This window comes from Haliotis rufescens, unplaced genomic scaffold (genome assembly GCF_023055435.1).
Source record: "Haliotis rufescens isolate VD_foot unplaced genomic scaffold, xgHalRufe1.0.p SCAF_3, whole genome shotgun sequence".
NCBI classification, from domain to species: Eukaryota; Metazoa; Mollusca; class Gastropoda; order Lepetellida; family Haliotidae; genus Haliotis; species Haliotis rufescens.
Window position 1 is genome coordinate 13,383,704 of NW_025964001.1, and position 26,995 is coordinate 13,410,698.

The 26,995-nt window shown below is 42.3% G+C and overlaps 1 protein-coding gene across 3 annotated transcripts in view; it reads right to left on the reverse strand.

Annotated features, from left to right (window-relative positions):
- LOC124134825 (transport and Golgi organization protein 1 homolog) overlaps nt 1–26,656 on the reverse strand; it is a 41,596-nt gene extending 14,940 nt beyond the window's left edge. The window contains exons 1-17 of one of the 3 annotated variants that reach the window (XM_046499877.2): nt 26,519–26,650; nt 24,186–24,319; nt 22,796–22,888; nt 21,737–21,890; nt 19,242–19,282; nt 14,945–15,182; nt 13,280–13,372; nt 8,348–9,490; nt 6,936–8,317; nt 5,992–6,120; nt 5,434–5,467; nt 4,790–4,878; nt 4,337–4,414; nt 2,390–2,500; nt 1,684–1,755; nt 1,097–1,233; nt 682–772 (exon numbers count right to left, since the gene is read on the reverse strand). In XM_046499877.2, coding sequence (XP_046355833.2) covers nt 682–772; nt 1,097–1,233; nt 1,684–1,755; nt 2,390–2,500; nt 4,337–4,414; nt 4,790–4,878; nt 5,434–5,467; nt 5,992–6,120; nt 6,936–8,317; nt 8,348–9,490; nt 13,280–13,372; nt 14,945–15,182; nt 19,242–19,282; nt 21,737–21,890; nt 22,796–22,888; nt 24,186–24,319; nt 26,519–26,627 — 4,128 coding nt within the window. In that variant the 5' untranslated portion in view covers nt 26,628–26,650. Of the gene's footprint in view, nt 1–681; nt 773–1,096; nt 1,234–1,683; nt 1,756–2,389; nt 2,501–4,336; nt 4,415–4,789; nt 4,879–5,433; nt 5,468–5,991; nt 6,121–6,935; nt 9,491–13,279; nt 13,373–14,944; nt 15,183–19,241; nt 19,283–21,736; nt 21,891–22,795; nt 22,889–24,185; nt 24,320–26,518 lie in introns of all 3 variants that reach the window. The other 2 variants (XM_046499876.2, XM_046499878.2) reach the window with 2 other exon arrangements.
- Nucleotides 26,657–26,995: the final 339 nt, after the last annotated feature.

Consider the following 26,995-nt stretch of genomic DNA (forward strand, 5'->3'; position numbering starts at 1 on the left):
TCCATAATAATTACAATAATAATAGGACATTTGTATCCCGCATATTTCCACGCCACTCGGGCATGCTCAAAGCCCTATTATTACCCGGTCACTCGATCAGTGTGCACTCAAGAATCATTCTCAGCTCCCTGGGGAGTATACAACCCAAGCTGCTTGTCAGAAGCTAGATGGTTAACAACCACATAGCCATCTCATCCTACCGAGTACCCATTCACTGCTGGGTAAACAGAGGCACATTTCGAACAAAGTCACCTGCCCAAGGAGACACAACATGTGTTACATGTGCTTCAGTGTGGGGCAGGACCAAAGCCCTAGAAACTCTCAGGAGCCAAGCCAACACAGTCACCCATCCAACGACTCTCCGCAACCGATGTCGTGACCTGTGCGCTGTGCACAGGACCACGTGCCATTTCTGATATTCACAAGTACTTATCATGGGCTAATCAACAAAGCTATTTTAAAAACTCACATTCTTTAACACTGTCTCAGTCTCAGCACAAAGACAACATTGTTTAACAAGGACAGGGGTTAATTCAACAGAACGATCTTAGCATGATGCCTATTGTAAGTTAACTGAGCTGTAGTCACACACATGGATGACCTGTCTAGCTTGTCAGACTGGACTACCCCGCTGTTCTGGCAGTTAGATAATCGGGTGAAAATAAGCCCTGCCACACCCACCTCCATCTCGTTGTCCTTGAAGGCGACCGTCTCCTGCATCTGCTTGAACTCTTCCTCGTTCTGACAAAGTCTCTCATTCAGATCCTCCACCCTGCAGACATTGAGGTTTCACATTAAAGTTGATATATGCTACTAACAAAGACTGATCAATTGCCCTCTGAATCCATCCAAACGTATTGACAGAATGCAGCAAAAATGTCTGCATACATAGGACTATTTGTGTGAAGTAATCAACCTCTCCTCAAAATCATGAACACTACACATAATCATCGGTTGACATTATTGACATAAGTAAACAATCTCGATGAGAGGAAAAACAAACAGTCCTCAAAATCACCAAGGGACCAAGACTTTGAAAGAAAACCACCGCAAACAGGTGGTCTTAATACACAAAAATCTTGATGTGAGAACGTACTTTTCCTTCCAGTCATCCGCCTCCGAGAGCAGCTGTTGCTTCCTCGTCTCCAGCTGTTTCACCTGCTCCGAGATGCTCTTGATCTGTCCCTTCAGCGTGCCCATGTCTTCCGCGGTGTCCTTCAGTTCCTTGGTTTTCTGTGACCACCAGAGTGAGTGAGTGAGAATGGTTTTACACCGCTTTTAGCAATATTCCAGCAAAATTCACGGCGGGGGGACACCAGAAATTGGCTTCACACATTGTACCCATGTCGGGAATCAAACCCGGGTCTTCGGCGTGACGAGTGAACGCTTTAATCACAAGGCTACCCGACCGCCCCTGTGACCACCAGAAGACAGAAACATGTCAAATATGCCTGTTACATGGGGTTCACATTCAGATGTTCTGTCTGTCTGTCTGTCTGTCTGTTTTCCAAAATAACATTGAACACAATGACATAATCCTCACCTCCCCCCACCTTTATATTATGTAAACACCTGGGTATACCCTTGTCTGATTTAGAAACAAACGAATCCACTTCTGCTGTGGTGATCCTGGTGTGCACTGACCAACAACAACTTTTCTCACAAGACAGACATTGCACTTACCTTCTGTAACTGTTCCTCTGCCTTCTTGCTCTTTTCGTCTAATTTGGAAATCTGTTTATGTAAGTCTTTAACCTAAATACGACACAAAAATTTAAAATTACATACAGTAGAAGTGGGTCATAAAAAACACTGATGTAACATACAAACAATTTTTACGAACTATTACAAAAGTCCTGACTCCTTACTCATAAATTGTAATAAAAAATTCATGCGAGTAACACATTCTGTCCCTTGGAGTTCATTATAATTATGGTTTACTGTAGTAAGGAAAATAAATTCATGAAATATACTGCATTCCAACCCAGAGTTATGGAACATGAACCCTTGAAAATTCTTTAGATAAGTTACATCACTGATATCTCAATCTTGTGCCCTCATACATAAATAGTACAAAGATATTTGTAAACTGATTTGTAAAATTGTCAAGATCTTATAATCTCTTATTAATCTCGTATTACTGTTTTTTGTATTTATGGTTCGACCCCTCACTGAGCAATATTCCTGCCACATGACAATAACCTGTAGATAATCACGTCCAGGCTATGTAATCCAGTGATTGATATAATGAGCAATAATCCACATCGTGAGGGTGCAATGGCACGCAATCAACCAAGTAACTGACCAGCTCTTACGTCCGGTATTGATGGGGACCTATACTACTGCAGAATGACCACGGGATGGTATTACAGTACGACACTGCTCTGACCTGCTTGTCCTTGGACTGAGTGTCCCCCTTGGTCGAGGAGAGCTGACTTGTGACGTCATCCATCTGTTCCTCCAACCTCATCACCTGCGTCTTCAGAGCCTCGTTGTGGAGCTGAGACAGTGAAAACATTCTTCATCACACTGTCCCCTTCATAGATATCTACTCCACTTACCCCCATCATAGATGCTTTACCAACATGCCCCCTTCATAGATATCTACTCCACATGCCCCCTTCATAGATATCTACTCCACATGCTCCCTTCATAAATGCTTTACCAACATGCCCCCTTCATAGATACTTTACCAACATGCCCCCTTCATAAATGCTTTACCAACATGCCCCCTTCATAGATATCTTCCCAACATGCCCCCTTCATAGATACTTTACCAACATGCCCCCTTCATAGATATCTTCCAAACATGCCCCCTTCATAGAAACTTTACCAACATGCCCCCTTCATAGAAACTTTACCAACATGCCCCCTTCATAGAAACTTTACCAACATGCCCCCTTCATAGATACTTTACCAACATGCCCCCTTCATAGATATCTTCCCAACATGCCCCCTTCATAGATACTTTACCAACATGCCCCCTTCATAGATATCTTCCCAACATGCCCCCTTCATAGATACTTTACCAACATGCCCCCTTCATAGAAACTTTACCAACATGCCCCCTTCATAGATACTTTACCAACATGCCCCCTTCATAGATATCTTCCCAACATGCCCCCTTCATAGATACTTTACCAACATGCCCCCTTCATAGATATCTTCCCAACATGCCCCCTTCATAGATACTTTACCAACATGCCCCCTTCATAGATATCTTCCAAACATGCCCCCTTCATAGATACTTTACCAACATGCCCCCTTCATAGAAACTTTACCAACATGCCCCCTTCATAGAAACTTTACCAACATGCCCCCTTCATAGATACTTTACCAACATGCCCCCTTCATAGATACTTTACCAACATGCCCCCTTCATAGATACTTTACCAACATGCCCCCTTCATAGATATCTTCCCAACATGCCCCCTTCATAGATACTTTACCAACATGCCCCCTTCATAGATATCTTCCAAACATGCCCCCTTCATAGAAACTTTACCAACATGCCCCCTTCATAGATACTTTACCAACATGCCCCCTTCATAGATATCTTCCAAACATGCCCCCTTCATAGAAACTTTACCAACATGCCCCCTTCATAGATACTTTACCAACATGCCCCCTTCATAGATATCTTCCAAACATGCCCCCTTCATAGAAACTTTACCAACATGCCCCCTTCATAGATACTTTACCAACATGCCCCCTTCACAGATATCTTCCCAACATGGTTACTATCCATGGTATTTGTGCTATACAATTATGATAATTGAATAAACCTCCTCTAGGAAGGCAGGAAAGTTATGTATTGCTTCAATGAATGTGACACAAGAGAGTCCTATCGCACCATCTTAGCATTAAATCGGTTCATATTCTGATTCATTGTTGCAGTGGTGCACTCATACATATCACAACAGTCATGAATGATGTCATGGGGCTTACTGCTAACAACTCATGCCTCGTGAGACCCTCCACCAATATCTGTGTATTATCAAGGTGATGATGATAATGCAAACTAGATAAGATCAAAGAACATTTTTCAAAGTTTTGACACATACATAGTTAACTTGATTGAAACGTGGGACACTTATCAATGAGTTACAATCAGGAAAGTCGTCTGTCATAATCTGACCTCAGGTCATCACTATGGAGTAGCCAATCACGGGCCTGGAATTCAATCTCACACATATGTTTGATACTAATTATCTCAAATAGGTTTCTCACCCACAGGTGTGTAAGAAAGTTATGACTTGCAAAGTTCAAATTATCTGATAACTACACATACTTCAGCCTCAAAAACTCTGCCCCATGCAGTGTGAGAGTGCCATACCTTGACATTCTGTAGTTCAGTCTGCACGCCGCCTGATGTAGTCTCCTCAGACATCAGCTGCTCTTCTAGGTGTTTTTTCTGGAAATTAAACTATGCCATGATATTACCTATTTAAACATTTCCTGGAAGATGAGTGAGTGAGTGAGTGAGTACGGTTTAACGCCGCTTTTAGCAATATTCCAGCACTATCACGGCGGGGGACACCAGAAATGGGCTTCACACATTGTACCCATGTCGGGAATCGAACCCGGGTCTTCGGCGTGACGAGGGAACGCTTTAACCACTAGGCTACCCGACCGCCCCTCCTGGAAGATGAAAAGGAGAAGCAGCCCCAGTCTTCCCACTGACACACATCTGTCACTCCTTATCTCCGGTGTGAGCTGCAACTTCCACTCACTCACTCACTCAAACATCTGGCAACATCCACCCACTCACACTACCACCACCCCTCACCTCCTTCTGTGTGAGCTGCAGTTGGTCCTCCAGGTTCTCCTTCTCCTTGGTAGCAATGAACAGCTTCTCCTCAATCTCACGCACAACCACTGGAATGTCACAACACTGTCAGATCAGTGGCCAACATTACAACAATGGAAACAAATGTGCAAAAGGTCGCTTATTATTATCTTCTCCTGTATACCACATCCATTACAAACTTACACATCTCAAATTCACTATGATTGTTTGTCTGCCCAATCCATATAGTCACCTCTTATGGCCAGCATAGATTGCTGGGGACCTATTCCATTTTTTTAAATTTTTGTTTGTTGGTTGTTTAACGCCGCACTCAGCAATATTCCAGCTATATGACGGCGGTCTGTAAAATAATCGAATCTGGACCAGACAATCCAGTGATTGACATCATGAGGATCGATCCACACAATTGGAATCGATGACATGCATCAACCAAGTCAGCGAGCTTGACCACCCGATCCCGTTAGTCGCCTTTTACGACAAGCGTAGTCAACTTTTACGGCAAGCATGGGTTGCTGAAGACCTATTCTACCCCGGAATCTTCACGGTTCAGACCTATTCCATCCCAGACTCTGGACTCTTCCAACCCAGATTCCCCAAGGGGTTCAAATTAACTGAGAACTTACCAAGAGGATCCTTCCTAGTCACTTTCTGGCCCCCCTGAAAGAATGTATTGTAACATATTTACAAAGGTTTCATCAAATAATCACATTCTAACAGTAACTCAGCATAATACAAAATCTTTAAAGCAAACATACACATGGCATATGGTGCATAACAATGAAGGACCAGTGAAGGATATTTGCATAAGCATGAACTATTCTGCATATTGTGCACTACACCTGCATTAGAAATTGGCACTCGTCCTCTAGTCCTTGCAAAACTGCCAAATAGTTAAGATATCCTAAGGACTAGTAGTGAGTGAGTGAGGGAGTGAGTATGGTTTTACGCCGCTTTTAGCAATATTCCAGCAATATCATGGCGGGGGACACCAGAAATGGGCTTCACACATTGTACCCATGTCGGGAATTGAACCCGGGTCTTCGACGTGACGAGCGAACGCTTTAACCACTAGGCTACCCGACCACCCCTTAAGGACTAGTAGAAAGGGTTTTGCTTTATGTTATCATGATCAGGACTAGCGGAGTGAAACTGTTAGTATCTATCAGTGCTACACCACTCACCCCACAGACACAGCCACACACTGTGATGATGACAAGGGATATCATTGCTGCTATGGTAACCAGAACAAAGAGTGTTGGCGACAGCCCCAGGGGTTCTTGCTCCAGGAGGGACTGCACTGATGGGGGCAGCTGGAACAGAACACCATCTCATCACATCTCTCTCTCAACTAGGACTGATGAAGTGGACACTATCTCTTAACAAATGATAATAAATGTGGTGAAACAAATATGCTGTATCAGCTTACCACAAACAATGTGGAAGGGTTGCTCATATTGTAACATTTTGTTTGTTTGTTTGTTGTTTATCGCCGCACTCAGCAATATTCAAGCTAAATGAAGGCGGTCTTTAAATAATCGAATCTGGTCCAGACAATCCAGTGATTGACATCATGAGCGTCAATCCACGCAATTAGGATCGGTGACATGCATCAACCAAGTCAGCAAGCCTGACCATCCGATCTGATCAGTCGCCTCTTACGCCAAGCATGGGTTGCTGAAAACCTATTCTACCCCGGATCTTCACAGGTCTCATATTGTAACAGCTTGCTAAGGTTGATGAAATATAGCAGAGTGAGCTGGGTTTTATATTGTATGTTGTTTGCTATTCAACTTGCATTCAGCAACATTCCAGCTGTATGAAAGCAGTCTGTAAATAATTTGGCCTGGACCGGACAATCAAGTGACTGACATCAAGAGCATTGATCTACACAATTGAGATACGATGACAAGCATCAACCAAGTCCGCAAGACTAACCCCATGATCAAGTTAGTCGCCTATTAGGAGAAGCATAGTCGCCTTTTACGGCAACCCATCGATCTAGGCCAGGTCTTTCACGTGATAACTGCTCTAACCGAGGCTAACCCAACACCTGTAATAAAAAGAAACTCATCTGTCCTTCAATAAAATGTTGTCATGTTGAAGGGCACCCTTCTAAATGTCCTACCTTTACAATGATAGCCTTCATGCTGGACTCCAAACTTGCCATCAGACCTCCTCCTCCAGCTACGGTTTCCTCCTCCAAGTGGTCCTCGGAGAATTGTCGGCTGTTGTGAGAACCTGTCTGGTAGGGATCTTCTACTGGGGGACCTCCTTGGTCCTGATCGTTTGGCAACCTTCTAGCTTCAGAGAGTGGAGGTGGAATTTCCCCAATATCTGATGGAGGTGTAGTGATGTCGTATGCTAAAGTTGATATAGGGATTTCATTAGCTTGAGATGGTTCAACCGGTGGCTTGGCTTCTTCTGGTTTACCGTGACCTTGATTTGAAGAGGGATGACCTTGACCCACAGAGAGAGGTTTGCGTGACAGGAAGTCATCACTATGGTACATCTGATCAGCAGTAGGTTCAATGTGGAGGGCAGGTTCCTTTGTATTCTGGGTATCATTGACTAATATGTCAACTTTCTCAGGGTCAGCCACAGTGGTCTTTTCGTCCTCATTTTCTTCTTCCTTTTCTTCTTCTTTTTCTTCTTCTTTTTCTTCTTTCTTTTCTTCTTCTTTTTCTTCTTTCTTTTCTTCTTCCTTTTCTTCTTTCTTTTCTTCTTCTTTTTCTTCTTTCTTTTCTTCTTCCTTCTCTTCTTGCTTTTGCTTTGGTTCTTCATCCTGTGTGTATGTGAAATCGGAAGGTTCTTCAGCAAATGGCAGGTCAGTGAGATCTGCTTTGTAGTGGGACTCTGAAGCGGAAACCTCAGCCACATTCACAAAGGATGTTCCCTGATCCTGTGGAGTTGTGAGTCCAAAGTCTCCTTCCATGTCATCATACAAGGGGATTGTGGTGCCATCTATCACTGTTTGTTTCAGGTTCTGTTCCTCTGTCTTTGTAGCGGCCTGGTCCTCCACCTGAGTCGACTGGATGTCCAGTGTGGGCGTGGGGAGGGATTCTGTGGTCATCACCCTCTCCTCCATACTGGAGGATAAGTCAGACTGACTGGGCTGGGAGATGTCACCAGGAGTGAAGCCAATGTCAACTGGTTCTAGTGGCTGTCTTTCTTGTGATGTAGCATCAAAACCCTGCTGTTCTTCACCCTCTTTGTGTCTGTCACCTGCCATTGCTGTGCCGGTCTGCACGATCCTCTCCACAGACTCAGCATCTTCACTGCCAGTTTGAAGTTTCTCCAATACTGGCTTGGAGTCAATGATGTCAGCTTCAGGGATGTGAGTGGGCTGACCAGTGAGGTCCTGGGCCGGAGGCTGCTCTGTGGGGGGAGGTGAGCTGACAACAGGCGGTGTGTCCGTGACAGCATCTGGTGTTGGAGGTGTCTGTCTGTGAACATCAGGTCTCTGATGGTGGTGGTGATCTGTTTGGGGTGGTTGGTGATGGTGGTGATCTGTTTGGGGTGGTTGGTGATGGTGGTGATCTGTTTGTTGAGGTTGGTTTGGATCCCTCTGATACTGTTGGTGGTGGTGATGAGGATCCACATGTTGTTGTTGCTGATGATGTGCATGTTGTTGTTGCTGATGATGTGCATGTTGTTGTTGCTGATGATGTGCATGTTGTTGTTGCTGATGATGTACATGTTGTTGTTGCTGATGTGCATGTTGTTGTTGTTGCTGATGATGTGGATGTTGCTGTTGCTGTTGCTGCTGATCTATATGCTGTTGCTGTTTGTGCTGTTGATGAACTTGCTGCTGTTGTTGCTGAATAAACTGGTTAGGATTCAGACGTTTATCCAAAACTACATCAAGTTTGTTTCCAGTAGGAGGCTGCTGGAAATGCTGTTGATCTTGTTGCTGTTGTTGCTGGTGTCTATCACCCTCCTGTGACTGTTGTGGTGGTTGTACATGTTGCTGTATTGGTTGCTCTTGCTGTGGAGGCTGATCCTGTTGTTTTGGAGGCTGATCCTGCTGTTGTGGAGGCTGATCCTGTTGTTGTGGGGGCTGATCCTGTTGTTTAGGAGGTTGTTCCTGTTGTTTTGGAGGTTGTTCCTGTTGTTTTGGAGGTTGTTCCTGTTGTTTTGGAGGTTGTTCCTGTTGTTGTGGTGGCTGATCCTGTTGTTTCGGTGGTTGATCCTGTTGTTTTGGAGGTTGTTCCTGTTGTTTTGGAGGTTGTTCCTGTTGTTTTGGAGGTTGTTCCTGTTGTTGTGGTGGCTGATCCTGTTGTTTCGGTGGTTGATCCTGTTGTTGTTGGGGCTGATCCTCTTGTTTTGGAGGCTGATCATGTTTTAGAAGCTGATCCTGTTGTTTTGGAGGCTGATACTGCTGTTGTGGAGGCTGATCCTGTTGTTGTGGGGGCTGATCCTGTTTTAGAAGCTGATCCTGTTGTTTTGGAGGCTGATCCTGTTCTTGTGGGGGCTGATCCTGCTGTGGTAATTCCTGGGCTTCTTGAATCTGCACCTCCACTTCCTTTTCTCCCTTGCCTGTCAGATCTACCACAATCTCCTGATTCCCCTGATCAGTCCGAGCGGGCGTGTCTGTCTGGGACCCATCACTGTCCTTGTGTAGAGTGTCCTCCTCTTTACTATCTTTACTCTCATCACGCTCTCCGTCTGCAGCAGGGACATCTGTCAACATGGAGTTCAATAAGTATCAGGAAGGATAACATACCAATCATGGACAGTCTCTCTTATCAGGCTAGGCTATAGGCTATATTCCCATCTGTTATGTCATGTCTGTGCAATTCTTAATGTATTTATTCACAGCTGATCATAGATTTCATCATGGGCATCTGATGACAATACATGGTAGTAACTGAACATTCCAGAGAAGCAAAAAATTTAAAGAACTTTTCATTTCGACCAAAAACACATTATTTAAATGATTATAAATTTGATATATATTTTTATATTTTTTCATGCTAAATTTGATTTGGTGTCCTTCGGATCCAAACTTTTAAGAAGTACAATGATGCAATCATAACAACACACATGTCTATTAGTGTACATATAGATTACAATATTCTTTCATTAGTAATTTACAAACAAGAGGTCACAACAAATTCATTATTAGTTCATTGCATTTAGCGGAAATCCTCTTTGCCTAAAAACATCATTTGTACAGTGTTGTAATCATGCTACTGGTTTCCTGATGTTTAGTATCTTAGGCTATCCTAACAGGCTTAACCAGACACTTTGCCTGATAATAACTGCCAAAATTCATGTTGGACAAGTGAGTGATTGAGTGAATATGGTTTTACGCCGCTTTTAGCAATATTCCAGCAATATCGTGGCGGGGGACACCAGAAATGGGCTTCACACATTGTACCCATGTCGGGAATCGAACCCAGGTCTTCGGCGTAACGAGCAAACGCTTTAACCACTAGGCTACCGACCGCCCCTCATGTTGGACAAACTAAATCAATATGTCATGTACTATAGCCTAGCAAGAAGAAAAATATATCACAACGGAAATGTATCATACTCCTCATTTCTTTAAACCAGTCATTTTTTCGTAATGTTGTGATTTTAATGATGTTATATGAATATTGTTTAACCCTTTAAAGATGTTAAAAACTCAAGAATAAATAATCAATTTGTTGTAGCCAGGTAATTGCATATATTTGATACATTAAATAGTGCATGCTTGTAAGTGACTTATTTGCAGGATTAAAATGCAAGACGGAAACTTCCAAATGCATTCTGATGTTAACATTGACAAAGAGTGAACATGCACAGACAGAAGTTTGCCTTGTCTGTGATACGCTATTATTGCCAGGTTCATCCAAATTGTCTCGTCCTGTGTTTGAGTAACTAAAATGTAAGATGCATATAGGAGAGTTTCGGAGTTGAAGTCAGTGTTGGAGGTCAAGGTTAAAGTTGGAGTAGGGTTTAAGGTTACCGGTAAGGTTTGGGACTAAGTCAAGTTTGAGATCAAGGTCAAGGTTGAGGTCTGGGTTGGGGTTGGGGTTGGGGTTGGGGTTGAGGTTGTAGTCACCGTAGTGAGCAGTCAAGGCCTTGCACTAAATATGTGTACCGACCAGCAAGACTGCTTGACAACGGTATAAGGATCTATACTGAAACGTCGCTTTTCACAGTATTAAAGAAGCTGTTATCCATAAAATCGTGTCTACCTTGGAATATGTATAGATGTGCCACGCAGCAGAAATCAGCATATGAATATGTTTTCTACACTGCTGAAAACAACAGAGCTGCAACTAGACAGTCTTTGATTGATGCTGGTAGAACATTATCAATAAAAACCTTATTATTTCTCAAAAACATTCTGTACCTCAATCCAAAAGAAAAACCTTAAATCACCACTGAGAAATATACCTGTTATCTTTTCATTGACATTCACGTCTCCGTCAGCAACATCATGAAAAAAGGCCATTTTTCATTTCACTTTTAAGAACATTGGGATTTGTCCAGGATTGTTTTTAAATGTTATTGAGTCAGTCTACAAAAGTACATTGCAGACGATCTTATATGACTCATGTTACTTGGTCCAGCCTAATTGAACATGTCTAATCAAAGACCATAAGGACTTCCTACCATGCCGTGCATACATTCCACTTCATGCTCATGATGCTTAGCAGTCCTATAAATGCTAGCTTGGCTCTTTGAACAATTAGGTGAAAACACATATACCGTATACCGCCGTCTATAAAGCGACCCCACGTATAAGACAACTCCCCTGTACAAACCTTTAAAATCAATGCTAATATATATACCCCATCTATAAAGTGAATCAGAATGAAGAACGTCACCAGCGCATACACAACCAACCCCCACATTAGCAATAAAAACATGTTTGTCTTCCGCGGAAAACAATTACATTGTTTTCCTTCAGCGATCAGGGCAACGAACAGATCATAACAATTAAACTATATTCAATACAAATTTAAAAGTTGAGATAAAAAAAACACTAGACATGATCATTTACCGATTAAATTGTATTTCCTGTTCTGATAGGCATTGTTTTACATGCAGATGTTAAGATTACCATGTGTACTTTCTCGTAAACTAAGCCAGAAGAAGCAATCAGCTGTACACATGTTTCTCGGAATCTACCGGGGATTTGGTTAATAATTACCCAATAATATAACTTTAAAGAATTTTGATACAACAATCGAAAGAATTGAATCTGAAACTATTATTTTATTCAGAATAATTTATTCCAATATAATATTATTTTAGTAGTATTTTACTATATGTATTTGAAATAAATGAGTAAACCATAAGCATAGCATTTTGGTACAGCTGATCGCTATTGAGGGATATTTTTTTCATATGGAACAATTTGACCAATCACCGCCGATGCTTCCATGCTCGCGACAGTGAAAACTTTATGTTGACAAATAATTGTCAAACTACAACAAATATGACTTTCAGCGAGTCAAAGTATGGCATTTATGATATATATATATATATCCATTCTCTATCCACAAAATGTTCGTTTCAAGGGGTCAAAAGCAGTAACATGACCGTGGTTGCTGTAAATAACGGTGAGTTGTGCGATCTTCTGACCCCCCTTGAAAGCCCCATAATTCTAGGTACAAAAAACTCGCCTTATACACAGCGATATACGGTAGCAAATATACATGACAGGAACAAGATAACATGTGTGTTCTCAAAATGGACTTCTGGAAACACAAGTTCTGGTTAGAGAAAGGGTGTACAAAAGAATGTGCGATGTTCAGAACTCTAATGTTAAAGAGCCTGCAGTCAAGGTCACTGGCTTTTCTCAGAAAATACCTCAATTGGCGCAATAACTACAGTCAACAGGTGATGTTAACATACTGAAGGCTTGACATCCTATGCATCACATTCCCCTCTATGCTCAAATAGTTGTGGCAATTCCTCTATAAAACTGTGCATAGTGAATTAATTCTACTAGTAACACATTAAAAGAATAAGATAAAAATAGCCAATAATTAAAACGAGTCAGATATACAATAACCACACAATCAAACCGACTATGCTAAACGTTTGGCTCAACATACATAAAGCTCCTTGCAGAGAGGCATAGTGAATCCTTCCATTAACTAGCATTGGAACGATGAGCAGAGCTTGGGAAAACATAAAGCTCTCAATAACCAACATAAACGACAGGAAAGGATGGTCAATGTAATAGGACATAACCCAGTATTTCCAAATTGAGCATGCTGAGGTGGATACAAGCTAACATAATTCAAGCTGGCTGTTAATTTTTCAACTGATAATTATGTGTAAATCTTTGGATACACCATAAACAATGTGCATAAAACTGAAGATATTACTGTGTTTTCTTAGTGAGGTTAGAGTGTTTCCGGTCAGTGACCTTTGACCATGAGCAATGATGAGAAGTCAGTTACAGGGATTAAGGCTTCATCACAAACAAGATTACAGACAGGCAGACATAATGCTATAGCCAACCTCGGACGTCATCTAAACTGTCATGTACGTCAAAAAAGTTCTTATCAAGGTCTTCCAAACCAAGCAAGAAGTCTTCATCCTCTCTTGCTGAAACTAACATGTTAACAAGACGTTGAAATGTAATCACAAGCAAACAAAGATCACACTATTTCATGTTAGGGGCGGTCGGGTAGCCTAGTGGTTAAGGCTAAAAAAAATATTAATCTTGGTTCTCAGGCACCACCCTCATCATCATAAAGTCTGCCATACGTTTAGTTTTTATTTCCATTTTCAAAAAATATAAAAATCCTAATACTTAAACACGATGCACCAAAAAAATTAAAATGGTACAAAAACGAAACGTGCAATGAACTTTATGATGATGTGGGCAGTGCCCGAGAACCAAGACTATTATTTATTTTAGCCTACAGCATTCACTCGTCATGCCAAAGACCTAGGTTCGAATCCTGACATGGGTACAATGAGTGAAGCCAATTTCTGGTGTCCTCCGTCTTGATAGTGCTGGAATATTGCAAAAAGCGGCATAAAACCATACTCACGCACTCACTCACTCACTCATTTCACATCGTCATGAGGTCAAGAAGTGCAGCAGTTGTCCCTTCATTCCTGTGACCTTGAGATATAAGGAGGTCACATCCTCCGGGTGAATGTAGTGTAAATCACAAAATTATTGCAAACTATGTGAGTGTCCTTCAGAGCTACAGATAAACAGCGTATTTGCGTAAAATACCCCCCCAAAATATTCAAAACCCAATTACTTTCTATTAACTTGTGTACAGAAACGCATGCATTAAATGAAAAACTCAAATTATAAAACCCAATGAACCTTTTTCAGCATGCGTATAAAGGAGCTAATTTCCGAAACACAATTACGAGCTAATTTACTTTCCGAGTCAAACCTATATATCTAAAACAGTTATATACATCTAAAACATCATTTCATTGTTTTAATCTTAAAATATTCATTAATTTTTGGTAAAAAACAATAGAGTGATGAATAGATGAGTGAAAAAATATTGGTTACCCAACGAAAAATGTAATAACCCAATTAAAATAGAAATCCAACAGTAAAAACTCAATTGCTCAAAAAGTTATCTGGAGCTCTGGTCCCATGTTCACATTGATAAAATGACATTTGTATTGTGACGTCAGGGTGACTTCACATCCCGGAAACAATGCCCCTCATCATGAAGCGGGGGCATGGGTGGCCCAGTCGTCTAAGGCACCGCGAGTTGCGTCCCTTGGGCACGCAGAAACCTATGATTGTGGCTTCGAATCCCGATTCGCCCCGATTATGTTTCTAGGTTTGTCAGCACCATACCCATGCTCGTGGGTATAACCGAAGTTGTAAACGTCGGAGACCTGCATCACTTCGAGCTTTCCTCCCACATTAAGCTGACACGCCGTGATGTAACTGGAATACTGTTAAAAGCGGCGTTAAATCCAACTCACTCACTCACTCATCATGAAGCAGCGAGTTGTGTTCACATTACCCTGAATCACTGAGTCTGCAGGACAAAGTCAGGAAGTGTTGGGGAAATAACAAAGAGTGACACAATGAAATCAGTATTGCCTTGAATCTTTCTAAATGTAATGAGTAAAATACTATTGATTTTAAATGAAGAAAATTAAAGACATATTTATTGACTCAAACTATCAACAAACCTTCAGGTTCATCTGCAATATCTGTATCTGTATCTTTATCTTCATCTTCATCCTCCTTATCAAACTCTGTGTCATCTTCATCATCCTCAGGCGTATTACCATCTTCTATTGGTTGCTTTCCTTCTGTGTTTTGTGTGGAGGCCTCTGATTGGCTGTCAGCTTTTGGCTGTTTCTCACCAGCATCACCCCCAAGTTCTGTTTCATCAATTTCGGTTTCATCTTTGTGAGCTTCTTCTCCCTAAAAGGTAAGAAATGGTTTTAGAAAAGACAACTCCTATTTAGTTTTACATCTCACAAGCAGTCAGGCTTGTGTATCATTATATTGTAGAATTTTCCTATTCGGAATATTCTATAAGTAATACGTTACCACTGTTATACCGAGGCTGTTGTCTCCCACAACTGCTGCTATAGCGAAATCTACCACAGAGATCTCAGTTACCTCATGCACATGCCTAGCCACCTAGCTGCCATGTGACACCCTTCACTCTTGTCTCTTGCGAGAGCAAGTGCTCGGGCGACGGACAGGCGGGCAGCAGCCCAGTGGTAACGAATTAATTATAGAATATTCCAAATAGGAAAATTCTACAAATTACATTAAGTAATACGTTACCACTGTTATACCGAGGCTGACTACCACAGTAGGCGGTGGGGAGCACCTACAACCCGAATCCTGACTGGTAGCGTTCCTTCCGACCAGCGGAAGTAAACACCAAGGCGGAAGCACTGATGCGCATGCACCTAGCTAGGCGTTACCCTATAGGAATACCAAAGCACTGTCAAGCGCATACCTTAAGGCTCAATCGTCATTGCCAAAACGATTGGTGACTCCAAACAGCCCCACTGGATAGGTATTTCATCGCCGTAGCGGATGAGAACACTGTATCGGCGTGAGCTAAATCTTAGATCAGGTTAAACAGTCAAAAGAGGGAAATTAATTTCATTCAGACCGTATATCCCCGAGCAAGCCTACTTAACGTATGTATTAGGCACGTGACCTAATTCCAGTATTCGTAAGCATGTATCACAAGGTTGGAATACACGACAGACAATTAAATGCATAATTGTCAAAATACAAATAAGGACAAAACACACAAAAAGCCGCCTAACCTGTGGTGTGAGTGCGCTGGTTTGCAGGACCCCCACTCCTGTACCCATGGCATGGGAACATTGGAGACGACCCAGATTGACCACCGTGCAAGGACTGACGACTGCAGAGTTTAGAATTGCGCTGGACACACCCCCTAGATGACCGCTTGTGCCTCGATCAGCGGCCCAAGACGGTGCACCCCCTCCACGTCTTCATCAGAAACCTTTCTGAGGTAATGATTGGCAAAAACCGAGTCAGAACGCCAGTAACAACCTCGTAATACATGTATTCTGTGAACAGAGATATTCGAGTGTAGGGCAAATGTTGCCGCTAGCGCCCTGATCTCGTGCAGGTTTGACCCCGCTACCAGTAACCCCCGAGACCGGTACGCCAGATTGATGACAGAACGAAGCCACAACGCAATCGAGTTGCGAGTTATGTCAACCGTGCGATTAGGGTTACACGATATGAACAGACGATCACGCCCTTGTCTACGTTCATTCAAAGCCTTATAAGATAATACTTAAGGGCCCTAACCGGACACAGCGCTCTGTCCTCAGTATCAGCAGGATGTAAGATTTCTTTGAGTGATCTTACAGTGAATTCTCTCTCCCTTGTTTGCCCGATTCTCTGATTCTTGGCGTCGAAGCCCATGAGCAGGCCCAGGCGGACCGCTCCTTTGTCACCCCTATCGAATCGTACCTTGGCAACATTGAGTGCATGAATTTCGGATACACGTGCCGCCGTGGCAAAGGAGAGGAGAAATGCTGTTTTCCAAGTCACATGCCAGAACGAAGCACTATGCAAGGGTTCATACGGAGCTTCCGTAAGTGATTTCAACACTAGGGAAAGATCCCAGGCTGGTGCCCGAAGGCGGCCCTTCTTAAGATCGTGCTGTTCGAAACCCTTGATAATACCCCGTATCACCGGCTCTTTGGAGAGACTGGTACCCATAGCAACGTCCCGTACCGTAGCAACGGACGAGACATAGTTGGCAATGGAACCCCCGGAGAGTTTCCGGGTCTCTCGCAAGTGAGACATGAAACGAGCAATATCCTGCACAGATACCTTATGGCGAATGAATGTGATGTTTACAACACCACTTTGTGAAAATAACCCAACGTGCATTATACACCTTCTGGGTAGAATAACGATGCATACTAACGTATGCCCGAGACACCCGACGAGAAAAATCTTTACTCCTCAGACGCTCGGTGACAACATCCATGCGTTTGAACTGCCCTGCGTTTAGATGAAGCTGACGGGTGTGAGGGTGGATCAAGAGATCCGGTCTCACAGGCAGTGGAAGTGGCGACTGCGTGACCTGGGTCAGCAAGTCGGGGTACCACGATCTGTTCGGCCACATGGGCGCCATCAGTAACATTCGACAGCGAACTCCTCGGAGCCGGCTTAGAATGTGTGGTATCAACGCTGTCGGCCGGTAAGCATAAGCGTCCAAGCCCGTCCAGTCTAACGCGAGAGCATTCTGAGTTCAGCACTGTCCTTCTTGGGAACTAGAAATATCCTGGAGTAAAACCCCGGTGTTATTTCTGGTCGAGCTAACTCCCGAACTGCCCTCTTCTCCACCAACCTGCCGATGGCATCGGCGAGGATGGGAAGATCGGTTTCCGAATAGAAACCTGCAGATGGGGCAACGGTGAGCGGCGGATTCGCTTTGAGATCAAGCCGATAGCCGTACCGAATCGTGTTGACCACCCACGGGTCGTCGAACACTTGTTCCCAATTCTCCCAGTAAGTCTGGAGTCTGGCTCCCACTTGGGAAGGAGAGGGGGCCCTGTCAGGCTGCGGCAGGCGCAACTGTCCAGGGCTGAGTGACACGGGTTCGCCTACGGGCCAACTGAAGTTGGCGCTGTTGGCACACGAACCCCTCCAAAGAGAGACCTGGAGGGGCCCTTGCCGTCCTTAGACGACTTGGGCTTCCCCCAGTTCCCCTTCCGACCCCTTAGGCCTGCCGGCCGCAGCATCCTGAGGCGCGCTCCGCTTAGGAGCGGCACTCAGGCATCTATGCAAGGACCCCACAAGATCCAGTGTGTGCCAAGAGGCCTCGGCAGACACAGCAGCCTGTTGTTCTTTCAGAACCCCAGGGATCTTGTTATTAAACAGGGTCCGAGCAGACCAAGGCTGCGAAAGGAGCACCTCCGAATTAGCAGCATCCAACCCTAAGGCAACCAGATACGACTGGCGCCGGAGAAAATGGCACGTGCCGGAAATAAAGGCCAGGGAAGCATTTAAACTGAGCAGGCAGTTATAAATGCGCTGGTCTCGGTCCGTGGGAGAACCTTCGACCAGACTGGCCGCTGCAGCCAGGTATGTGTCTCTGTGAGACATGGCAAGGATGGAGTGTCAAGCAAGGGTGTCCAGCTGCTGCAAGGTACCTTGTGGTACCGTGGCAGCCGGTGGGGCACGGACACCCAAACGCTCAACATGGGCTTCCGCGGTAGGACCAGCCTCGGGAAAGGCAAGGTCATGCACCGGGAAGGACCCTTTTCTCCACGACGGTGGAGGTAACGGGAGACCCCGACCAGAGGCAGCCGCGAAGGCTTTCTCCAGGGAAGGCTTAATCCCGCGCAGCAAGGTTGATGCCCTGAAAGCCTTGTCGGACGACTTGTCGTACACCTCGGAGGAACCCACGGAGCCGTGGATTCCCCACGATATCGGCAGGGGATTGGGCATGTCCTTGAAGAGGTCATAAGCCATGGCCACGCAGTCCTTAACTGATAGCGGGAGCAACGGTTCGGGGAAGGACCGGTGACCACGGCAGCCGCCGCCGTACCAGTGGACCCCGCGGCCACCGAAGAGGCTGGGGACGGAACAGCCAGCGGCCTATCCTGAGATAAGGCCGCCAGCTTGGAGTCCACAAGTTTAGATAGCAATGCGGCGACGGAATCCCCGGACAGATTCCGGTGTAGAATAGGTCTTCAGGAACCTATGCTTGCCGTAAAAGGTGACTATGCTTGTTGTAAAAGGCGACTAACAGGATCCGGTGGTCAGGCTTGCTGACTTGGTTGATGCATGTCATCGATCCCAATTGCGTGGATCGATGCTCATGATATTAATCATTTGATTGTCTGGTCCAGACTCGATTATTTACACACCGCCGTCATATAGCTGGAATATTGATGAGTGCGGCGTTAAACAACTAACCAATCAATCAATGATATTCTGGAAGGTCGGATAAAGGCAACTGACCTGTGCGCTCTGTCCTTGTCTGGAGTCCCCCACAGCAGGTTCTGAAAGATATGTGAAGAAATAAGGAGACACAGTATGAGGATCCACATTCACCACACATTTACAGGGATGTGAGCAGGTTTTGCCGAAAAAAGAGGAAAAGTCTAGGGGGGTCTGGGGGTATGCCCCCCCAGAAATTTGTAAAACATTTGATTGCATTTTAAGCAATTTCATGCAGTTTGGACAACATTCACACCAAGAAATGTAATAAGTCAATGGCAAAAGTCAATAAGTAAAATAAACAAGATGGCAGATGCAGTAAAATTTCGAAGTTAAATCAGTACTTTAAAAAAATCGGGCATAGCTTTCGCGCACCTGGCTACCCGCCAGGTCTGGGAGCAATACTGCCATAAACTTCAACCCCCATCCCCCAGACACAAGGACAACTGTCACAAGCGTGCAATGTCTGACCCTTTCCCCATGTTGAAGCATATTGAAAAAAACTTACCTTGTACTTACCTTTTGATGAAAAAAAACAAACTCCATTGCAAACATAAGACATTAATACAATATATATCCCCATGACATGGGGTTTTGGACGCTGAAGAAACATTCATAAATTTCTCGCTTATCACATGAACAACTGTAAAACATCTCATTCACTTACAGGCTTTATCTTAAAAACAAGCCATCAGCTGACTCTGAGTATTTACAATTTCTGTGTGACGCCACACCCCACGTTATAGTGCAAGTATTCGTGACAGAAAACGTATGATGTCCGAAAACCTATGCTGTGAAAGCTCCGATCGAAAACAGGACAATCCGCGCCGATTGTCCGGTTTTCGATCATATTTTTCGGAGTGTTTTTTTTTAAATCTTTAATAATTTTTTCCGCGGAAGATGATTTTTTCCGAGGACTACTGTTTTGAAAAACGCGATTTTCCGCGTTTCCGCGGAGATTTCACATCCCTGCATTTAGTCAATGTTGTGAGTAGTTCACTTGGAACTTTGCTACAGACCTGAATTCAAGATCTAGAGAATCTGTTAAATTTCCAAAATATTGATTAAAAAAACCCTACACTTTCAGAATTATCAGAATGATATTTCTATATAAGGGAACAAACCCTTTGACTTGTCATTGAAAGTTATTTCTCATCTACATGATCTAACTTTCTTTTCTAAATGTTTCCCAACAGAAATTATATTCAACATATTCAAAATGATACAAGAGATCAATTTAAAAAGATGGTACTGAATATTTGTTTGTACTTCCATTTAAACACTAAACCTATAGATTGTGAGGTGAGGTGAAATTGGGTTTAACGTCGCGTCCAAGATTATTGCACTTATATAGCGACGTGCATGCACGTGTATGTGTGTGTGTGGCTGCTTGTACTAGTCCGGACTGATGCCGAATTATAGTGCTAGCTCACTGAGATACCATGCCGCAGTTTAACATGAATACCCCACTCAGACACAGTATACTGAATCTTTTAACGTCTTTTTGTATGACGCGGCCCGGGATCGAACCCTGGACCTTCCGCTCTCCGGGCGGACGCTCTACCACAAGACCACGGAGGCGGTCCTATAGATTGTGGGAAAAGATATGTAAACCAAGTGCCAGTTGCCATGGTTACAACAAGTAAAACAACAAGCGTATAGTTGACAAAGTCATCTATATACCCCGCCCATTTTAACACGTTATGGTCCCAAACCAGGTAACTGACCCAACATTTCTGTTAGCCCATGTCAAAATAGCTGCAATGGAAATTCTAAAATAAACATTTCTAAAACTCCTTAATATCAAATGGCACTAGTTCAGTATGCGCTTTATATATAGACATGCAATGTTTGGCAAGTAAATATTTAACAGTTTATTTGTTATACTACTTAAGTAAACCAATCCTATATTAAAACTTAAATCCAACTTGTTGTCATGGAAACATAAACAATAAAAAATTCTAAAAGTGCTATATATCAAAAGGTACCAGTTCAGTATGTGCCTGGTAGACATGCAAAGTTTTGTAAGAAAGTATTTAACGGTTTTTGAGTTACACTCTGGAAACGAACACCACCCCTGTAGAACCTAAGTCCAACTTATTGCCATGGAAACGTGAAAAATAAAAATTTCTAAAATTCCTAAATAGCAAGAGGCACCAGTTCAGTATGTGTCTGGTAAACATGCACAGTTTTTGTTGGAAAGTATTGAATGGGTTTTGAGTTATGCTCCGGAAACAAACTCTACCCTATAGAACCTAAGTCCAACTTGTTGCAATGGAAACGTAAAAAATAAAAATTTATAAAATTCCTAAATAGCAAAAGGCACCAGTTCAGTATGTGCCTAGTAGACATGCAAAGTTTTGTAAGAAAGGATTTAACAGTTTTTGAGTTATGCTCCGGAAACGAACACCACCCTTATAGAACCTATGTCCAACTTGTTGCCATGGAAACGTAAAACATAAAAATTTATAAAACTCCTAAATAACTTCAACAACATTTCCTATACACCAACATACCATCTTTCTGTTCAGCCTCGGGTTCCTCTGCTATTTCTGTGTCATCTATCTCAGTATCATCCTTCCCCTCGGATTCCCCGCCCCCACGATCTGCCTCTTGCTGCTGGGGGGGAGCATCCTGATTGATACCCAGCTGTGTTTCTATACTTACATCCTGCAAGGTAAAACATATCTCAGCAGTTCACCACATGGTCATCTGGGCATGTGTTGTCAACATATTTCAAAACTAAAAACGTTTTTTGTGAGGAAGTATGTTTTTTCACTTCTTGCAGCAATATCATGGCAGTGGACACCAGAAATGGGCTACACCATGTACACATTGAACCAATGTGTTGAATCAAACCTGGGCCTACAGCATGAAGAGGCAACGCTTTAACCATAAGGCTATCCCATGCCACCAAAAAACATTTTTTAAAATAGATTATCATTCCTCTCCACTTTTAAGTACAAAGTATCAATTTTGCATTAACATTAGCATTTGTATATTGACTTATTAATTTTGTCTTAACCAGAGGTTTTGCAAGGTGACACCGTACTTGAAACAGTAAACAAAGAATACAAATAATAGAAAAAAGTAAATCTGCAGTTTAGCTTTGTCATGATGGTTACCAGTGCTGGGACGGGTAACTCGGGTACCCGGGTCAGGTGGGTACTGAGTAGGACCCGGGTACTCACAGGAGGACCAGGACCCGTGGTTAGTCTGGGATATATTGTTTATTGACAAAAATTATCTAGAACTCTATGGTTACACAACAAGTCACTAATGATTTCATTTCTTTCTTGTCTATGCACCCAATCCTTCTGATTTTTCATATGGTTGAATAAAGATATAACTTAATTCAATTTAAGTGTATGAATGATGAGATCGTTTATTACAACATGTATCTAAATATGTTTTGCCAGGGCTATTCTAAAAAAAGTTCCCAATCGTACATTTTAAGACATCTCCTGAGACCTGCAGTGGGTACCCGGGTAGGGTCCCCTAATAGGAGGGTGGGAACCCAGGTAGTAAGTTTGGACTCGTCCCAATCCATAACGGTTACCTATTTAATGTCTTACCTCAGTGGGTACAACAAATTCAGGGTTGGCTACGTCCACTTTAAATTCTCGAACAAACGCTTTGGGGAAATAACCTTGTCTTCCATCTGATGTCTACAACAGAGAACAAAACATGCTGAACAAACTGTGGCAAACATGACCATGTTGACAGAAGACAACAATTTATTCAATCATATTGATGTCATGAATACTTTACTATTAACATGATTACCAAGTAGCATTGCCAACATGGCTAATCTAAACTTTTCATACACCGATTATAAGTAAATCCTTACCAAATCAAAGGTAATAGTTCAAACATATACAATCATTAACCAAATCAGATCTGACAAAGTTACAGACAAACCTTGAATTTTTGTATTATATTTATTTTTCTCCATTGCAATAGGCATGATAGGCATGTCAACAATGTATGCACATTATATTCATATAGACTTGGTCACTAACACAGTCAGGTAAAAGTAGTCTACATGGTCAACACAATGTACCTGGTCTATTGGTCTATTGGTCTATTAGTCTATTGGTCAATGGCTAGAAATGTTTTCAAATGGCAGTTGGTATGAAGAAAGCCACAAGCCATCCTGGCCTGTTATGAAAACTAGAGTCAGCGTAATTTCTGGGATAATTTTGTAATGTTAGCAAATGGAGTTATTTGTGAAACCTATCAACATGTCCCAATGCAATCAGGGTATTTACAGTGTTGGAATAGAAGTTTGAATTGTGAACAATTTCTTACAACTGAATGAGCTAGTTGGGTTTAACGCCGTTTTAAATAGTATTCCAGATCATGGCGTGTCAGCTTGTGGGAGGAAAGCCCAAAGTGATGCAGGTAATATTTATTTACCACATTAGTGAAATCCATTGAGCATGGGTATGGTTCTGACAAACCTAGAAACATAATGGGGGCGAACCTGGATTCAAACCCACAATAACAGGTTTCTGACATACCCAGGGGACACAACTCTGCATAGTGAATAGCGTTACCTTAGACAACTAAGCCACCCTACCCCATGAAGGCCCTCTTACAACTGAAAACAACTAAAGACCTTAACATGGTTTAAAAGAAAGAGGCTTGGTAGTTGGGTCATTCAAATTTAAATTGGAGTTTACTAATAAGCTTTTTAAAAAATATTTAAAATAATCACAAAAGCACGATTTTATTTTTGCTGAAGAGACACGTGATCAATGACGATTATAAACATGAAAAGTGTGAAATGTCAGCACCACATGTGCTACTGTCATTTAAGTTGAACTACACCAACAAAGTTGAAACATGACAACGGTACAACAAGCAATGATTTTGCGAACAGGCAGCTGTTTCACACACTGTCTCCATCATGGTTCTAGCGGTATTTTATTGCATGGTTTTGCTACCCTGTTTGATGCTTACCTCCCCGCCCCACAAGTCGGGTCGACTCCCTGCAGATTTACTCTTCACATTGATTCTCTCTCCACCTTTGAAATTCAAAAATGCTGGATCCTTCTTGTCAAACTTCATTAAAGTTGAGGCATATGAAATTATTCCTGAAAGAACAAGTAAGCAAAGGTTCAGTCTTATTATCAGATTATCATGATTATCTTGATTATATTATACAACCGGTTCAAAATAATCAAACTCAGCTGATAATGGTCACACACTGACTTCAAACTACTATGGGTATTTCAAGATCACTGATAAACACGGTTATCATGGTTATAGTGCTGTCTAGATTTACCCAGATAATCATCATGTTCATGCATGATAAAGGGCTGTAAAATATATGCTTTTACATTGTTCAGTAGTAGTCAGATGGTAGTAGCAGTAGTAGTTATTGGAAGTTGAAGTGCTGAACATGCTGAATCCAGCTGTTTACAGAGCTACCTGACCCATGAAGATCCAGGTTAGAATAGGTCTTCAGCAACCCATGCCTGCTGTAAAAGGCGACTACGCTTGTCGTAAGCATGGAAAGAGGCGACTAATGGGATCGGGTGGTCAGGCTCACTGACTTGGTTGATGCATGTCATCATATCACAATTGCGTGGATCGATCCTCATGATGTCAATCACTGGATTGTCTGGTTCAGACTCAATTATTTACAGACCACCATCATATAGCTGGAATATTGCTGAGTGCGGTGTTAAACAACAAATAACCTAACCAAACAGAGCTACCTCAAGCATGTCAAGTGCAGGTCCCTACCTCAAAAGTTATCATCAACATCATGTGTATATTATCATGAAACACTAAAGTTACAGTTTTACAAGGAGCTGGCTAGTGTATTTAATCCTCAAACTATGATCCTCAGACTAAATGGAGTAGAAATGTGTATATCACTGTGGAGTATTACATTGTATAGAGAACTTGCGAGAAAACATTTGGTTCACGGACCATGTTTTTATTCATGATAAAACTTAGAGTAGACCATGGCTATATTGCCCCTTAAGCATGTTGTAAGCATATACGGGTAACTGTCTTAAGCTTGTTTTAAGCATATATGAGTTAGTGTTTTAAGTGAGGTGAGGTGAAATTGAGTTTAACGTCGCTTACAAGATTATTGCACTTATATAGCAACGTGCATGCACGTGTGTGTGTGTGGCTGCTTGTACTAGTCCCGACTGTTACCAATTTAAAGTGCTAGCTCACTGAGATACCATGCCACAGTTTAACATGAATACCCCAGTCAGACACATTATACTGACTCTGAGCCGACGAGTCCTTGTTTTAGCCCCTTAATGCCGAGCGCCAGACAGGGTAACAACAAGTACCATATTTTAATGTCTTTTTGTATGACGCGGTCGGGGATCGAGCCCCGTACCTTCGGCTCTCCAGACGGATGCTCTACCACTAGACCACGGAGGCAGTCTGAGTGAGTGTTTTAAGCATGTTGATAAGCATATATATGAGTCAGTCTGTCAGTCAGTATGTCATTTGGGTTTTAGCAATGAGTATGTCAGCTAAATCATAGGGCTAAGAAAACCAAAATTTATGCAGGTGAAACTCATGATCATCAGATCCTGGCATGCATAACGGATGCAACTCTGCACATCACATTCCTTGCTTTATACTTGGCCACTCACATGTTAACAAACCTCAAAAGCTCAACACACAGGATCAAAACATAATCAAACATGATTTGTAAAAGAAATTTATGACTTTCATGATACACTTCCTTCTAGACATGCCAAAACAAACATAAAAAGTTAATCAGTAAAAACTACCATTGTCATCAAAGACAGTCATTGATACCATAACCATGATAAACAAACACCTGAAATGTTACTTTTTTCCGTCAATATTTTATGGGATATGAACATGTACGTAACTAACAACCTTCACTATTTTATTCAAACGGGAAATGCGATGAAAGAGTCATTGTTACACGCCAAATGTCCGATATAGGTAATGGTTTCTGTTCATAAGCTAGGCATAAAGCATCTAGCGGATTTTTTTGTTGGCAATAGGCTGGGTGGTACCGACATGCGAATCAATGTGATCTGATTACGCTTTTAATGTCATTTGAACAACTGGATATCGTTATTAAATATTTCATAAACGCAAATTTGAGATAATAGTTGCAACGAGGTTTTCTAGTGTATATGGTTCAGTTAGTTCGCATATGAACACTGAGGATACAAATCGACCAGACGGTGAGACACACCGGGTCAACATGTCATCAGCAACATGACGTTGATTCCTCAAGATATTAAGAACCAATTTTTACGTTATTTGATAAGAAACCTTACCTTCGCATTTTTTATCTGCACAAACCCTCAGGTCCGATATTTTGGAACCATATACAAGATTAAATAGGAATATTAGTAGATACGCAGGCACCTTTCTGTGGGCTGCCATGTTGTTGCTCCGCACTTATTACACGTCAGCCGATAACTCTCAAGCAATGACTGCTCCCTCGCAAACGAGATTACGGAAGTTGAATTTCTTCCATCCACAAATTTATTATATCTTGTCATTATTCACACCCACAAAATATTTTCACAATTTTCGTTAGAAATTCTATTTTTCATATAAATTGTCTTTTAATTCTAATAAATGAAGTATCTTTGAATGGGAGCATTCATTTCACGAAATTTTATGACCCTGGGGAAAGTTGAATCTCATATGATTGATTTGACTGCTGTTGACACTCATAAGGAATGGCATATGGCGAGTTAGAAGAGCGTAATGAATACATATTTCAAACAGTTTTAAATCATTCTCTT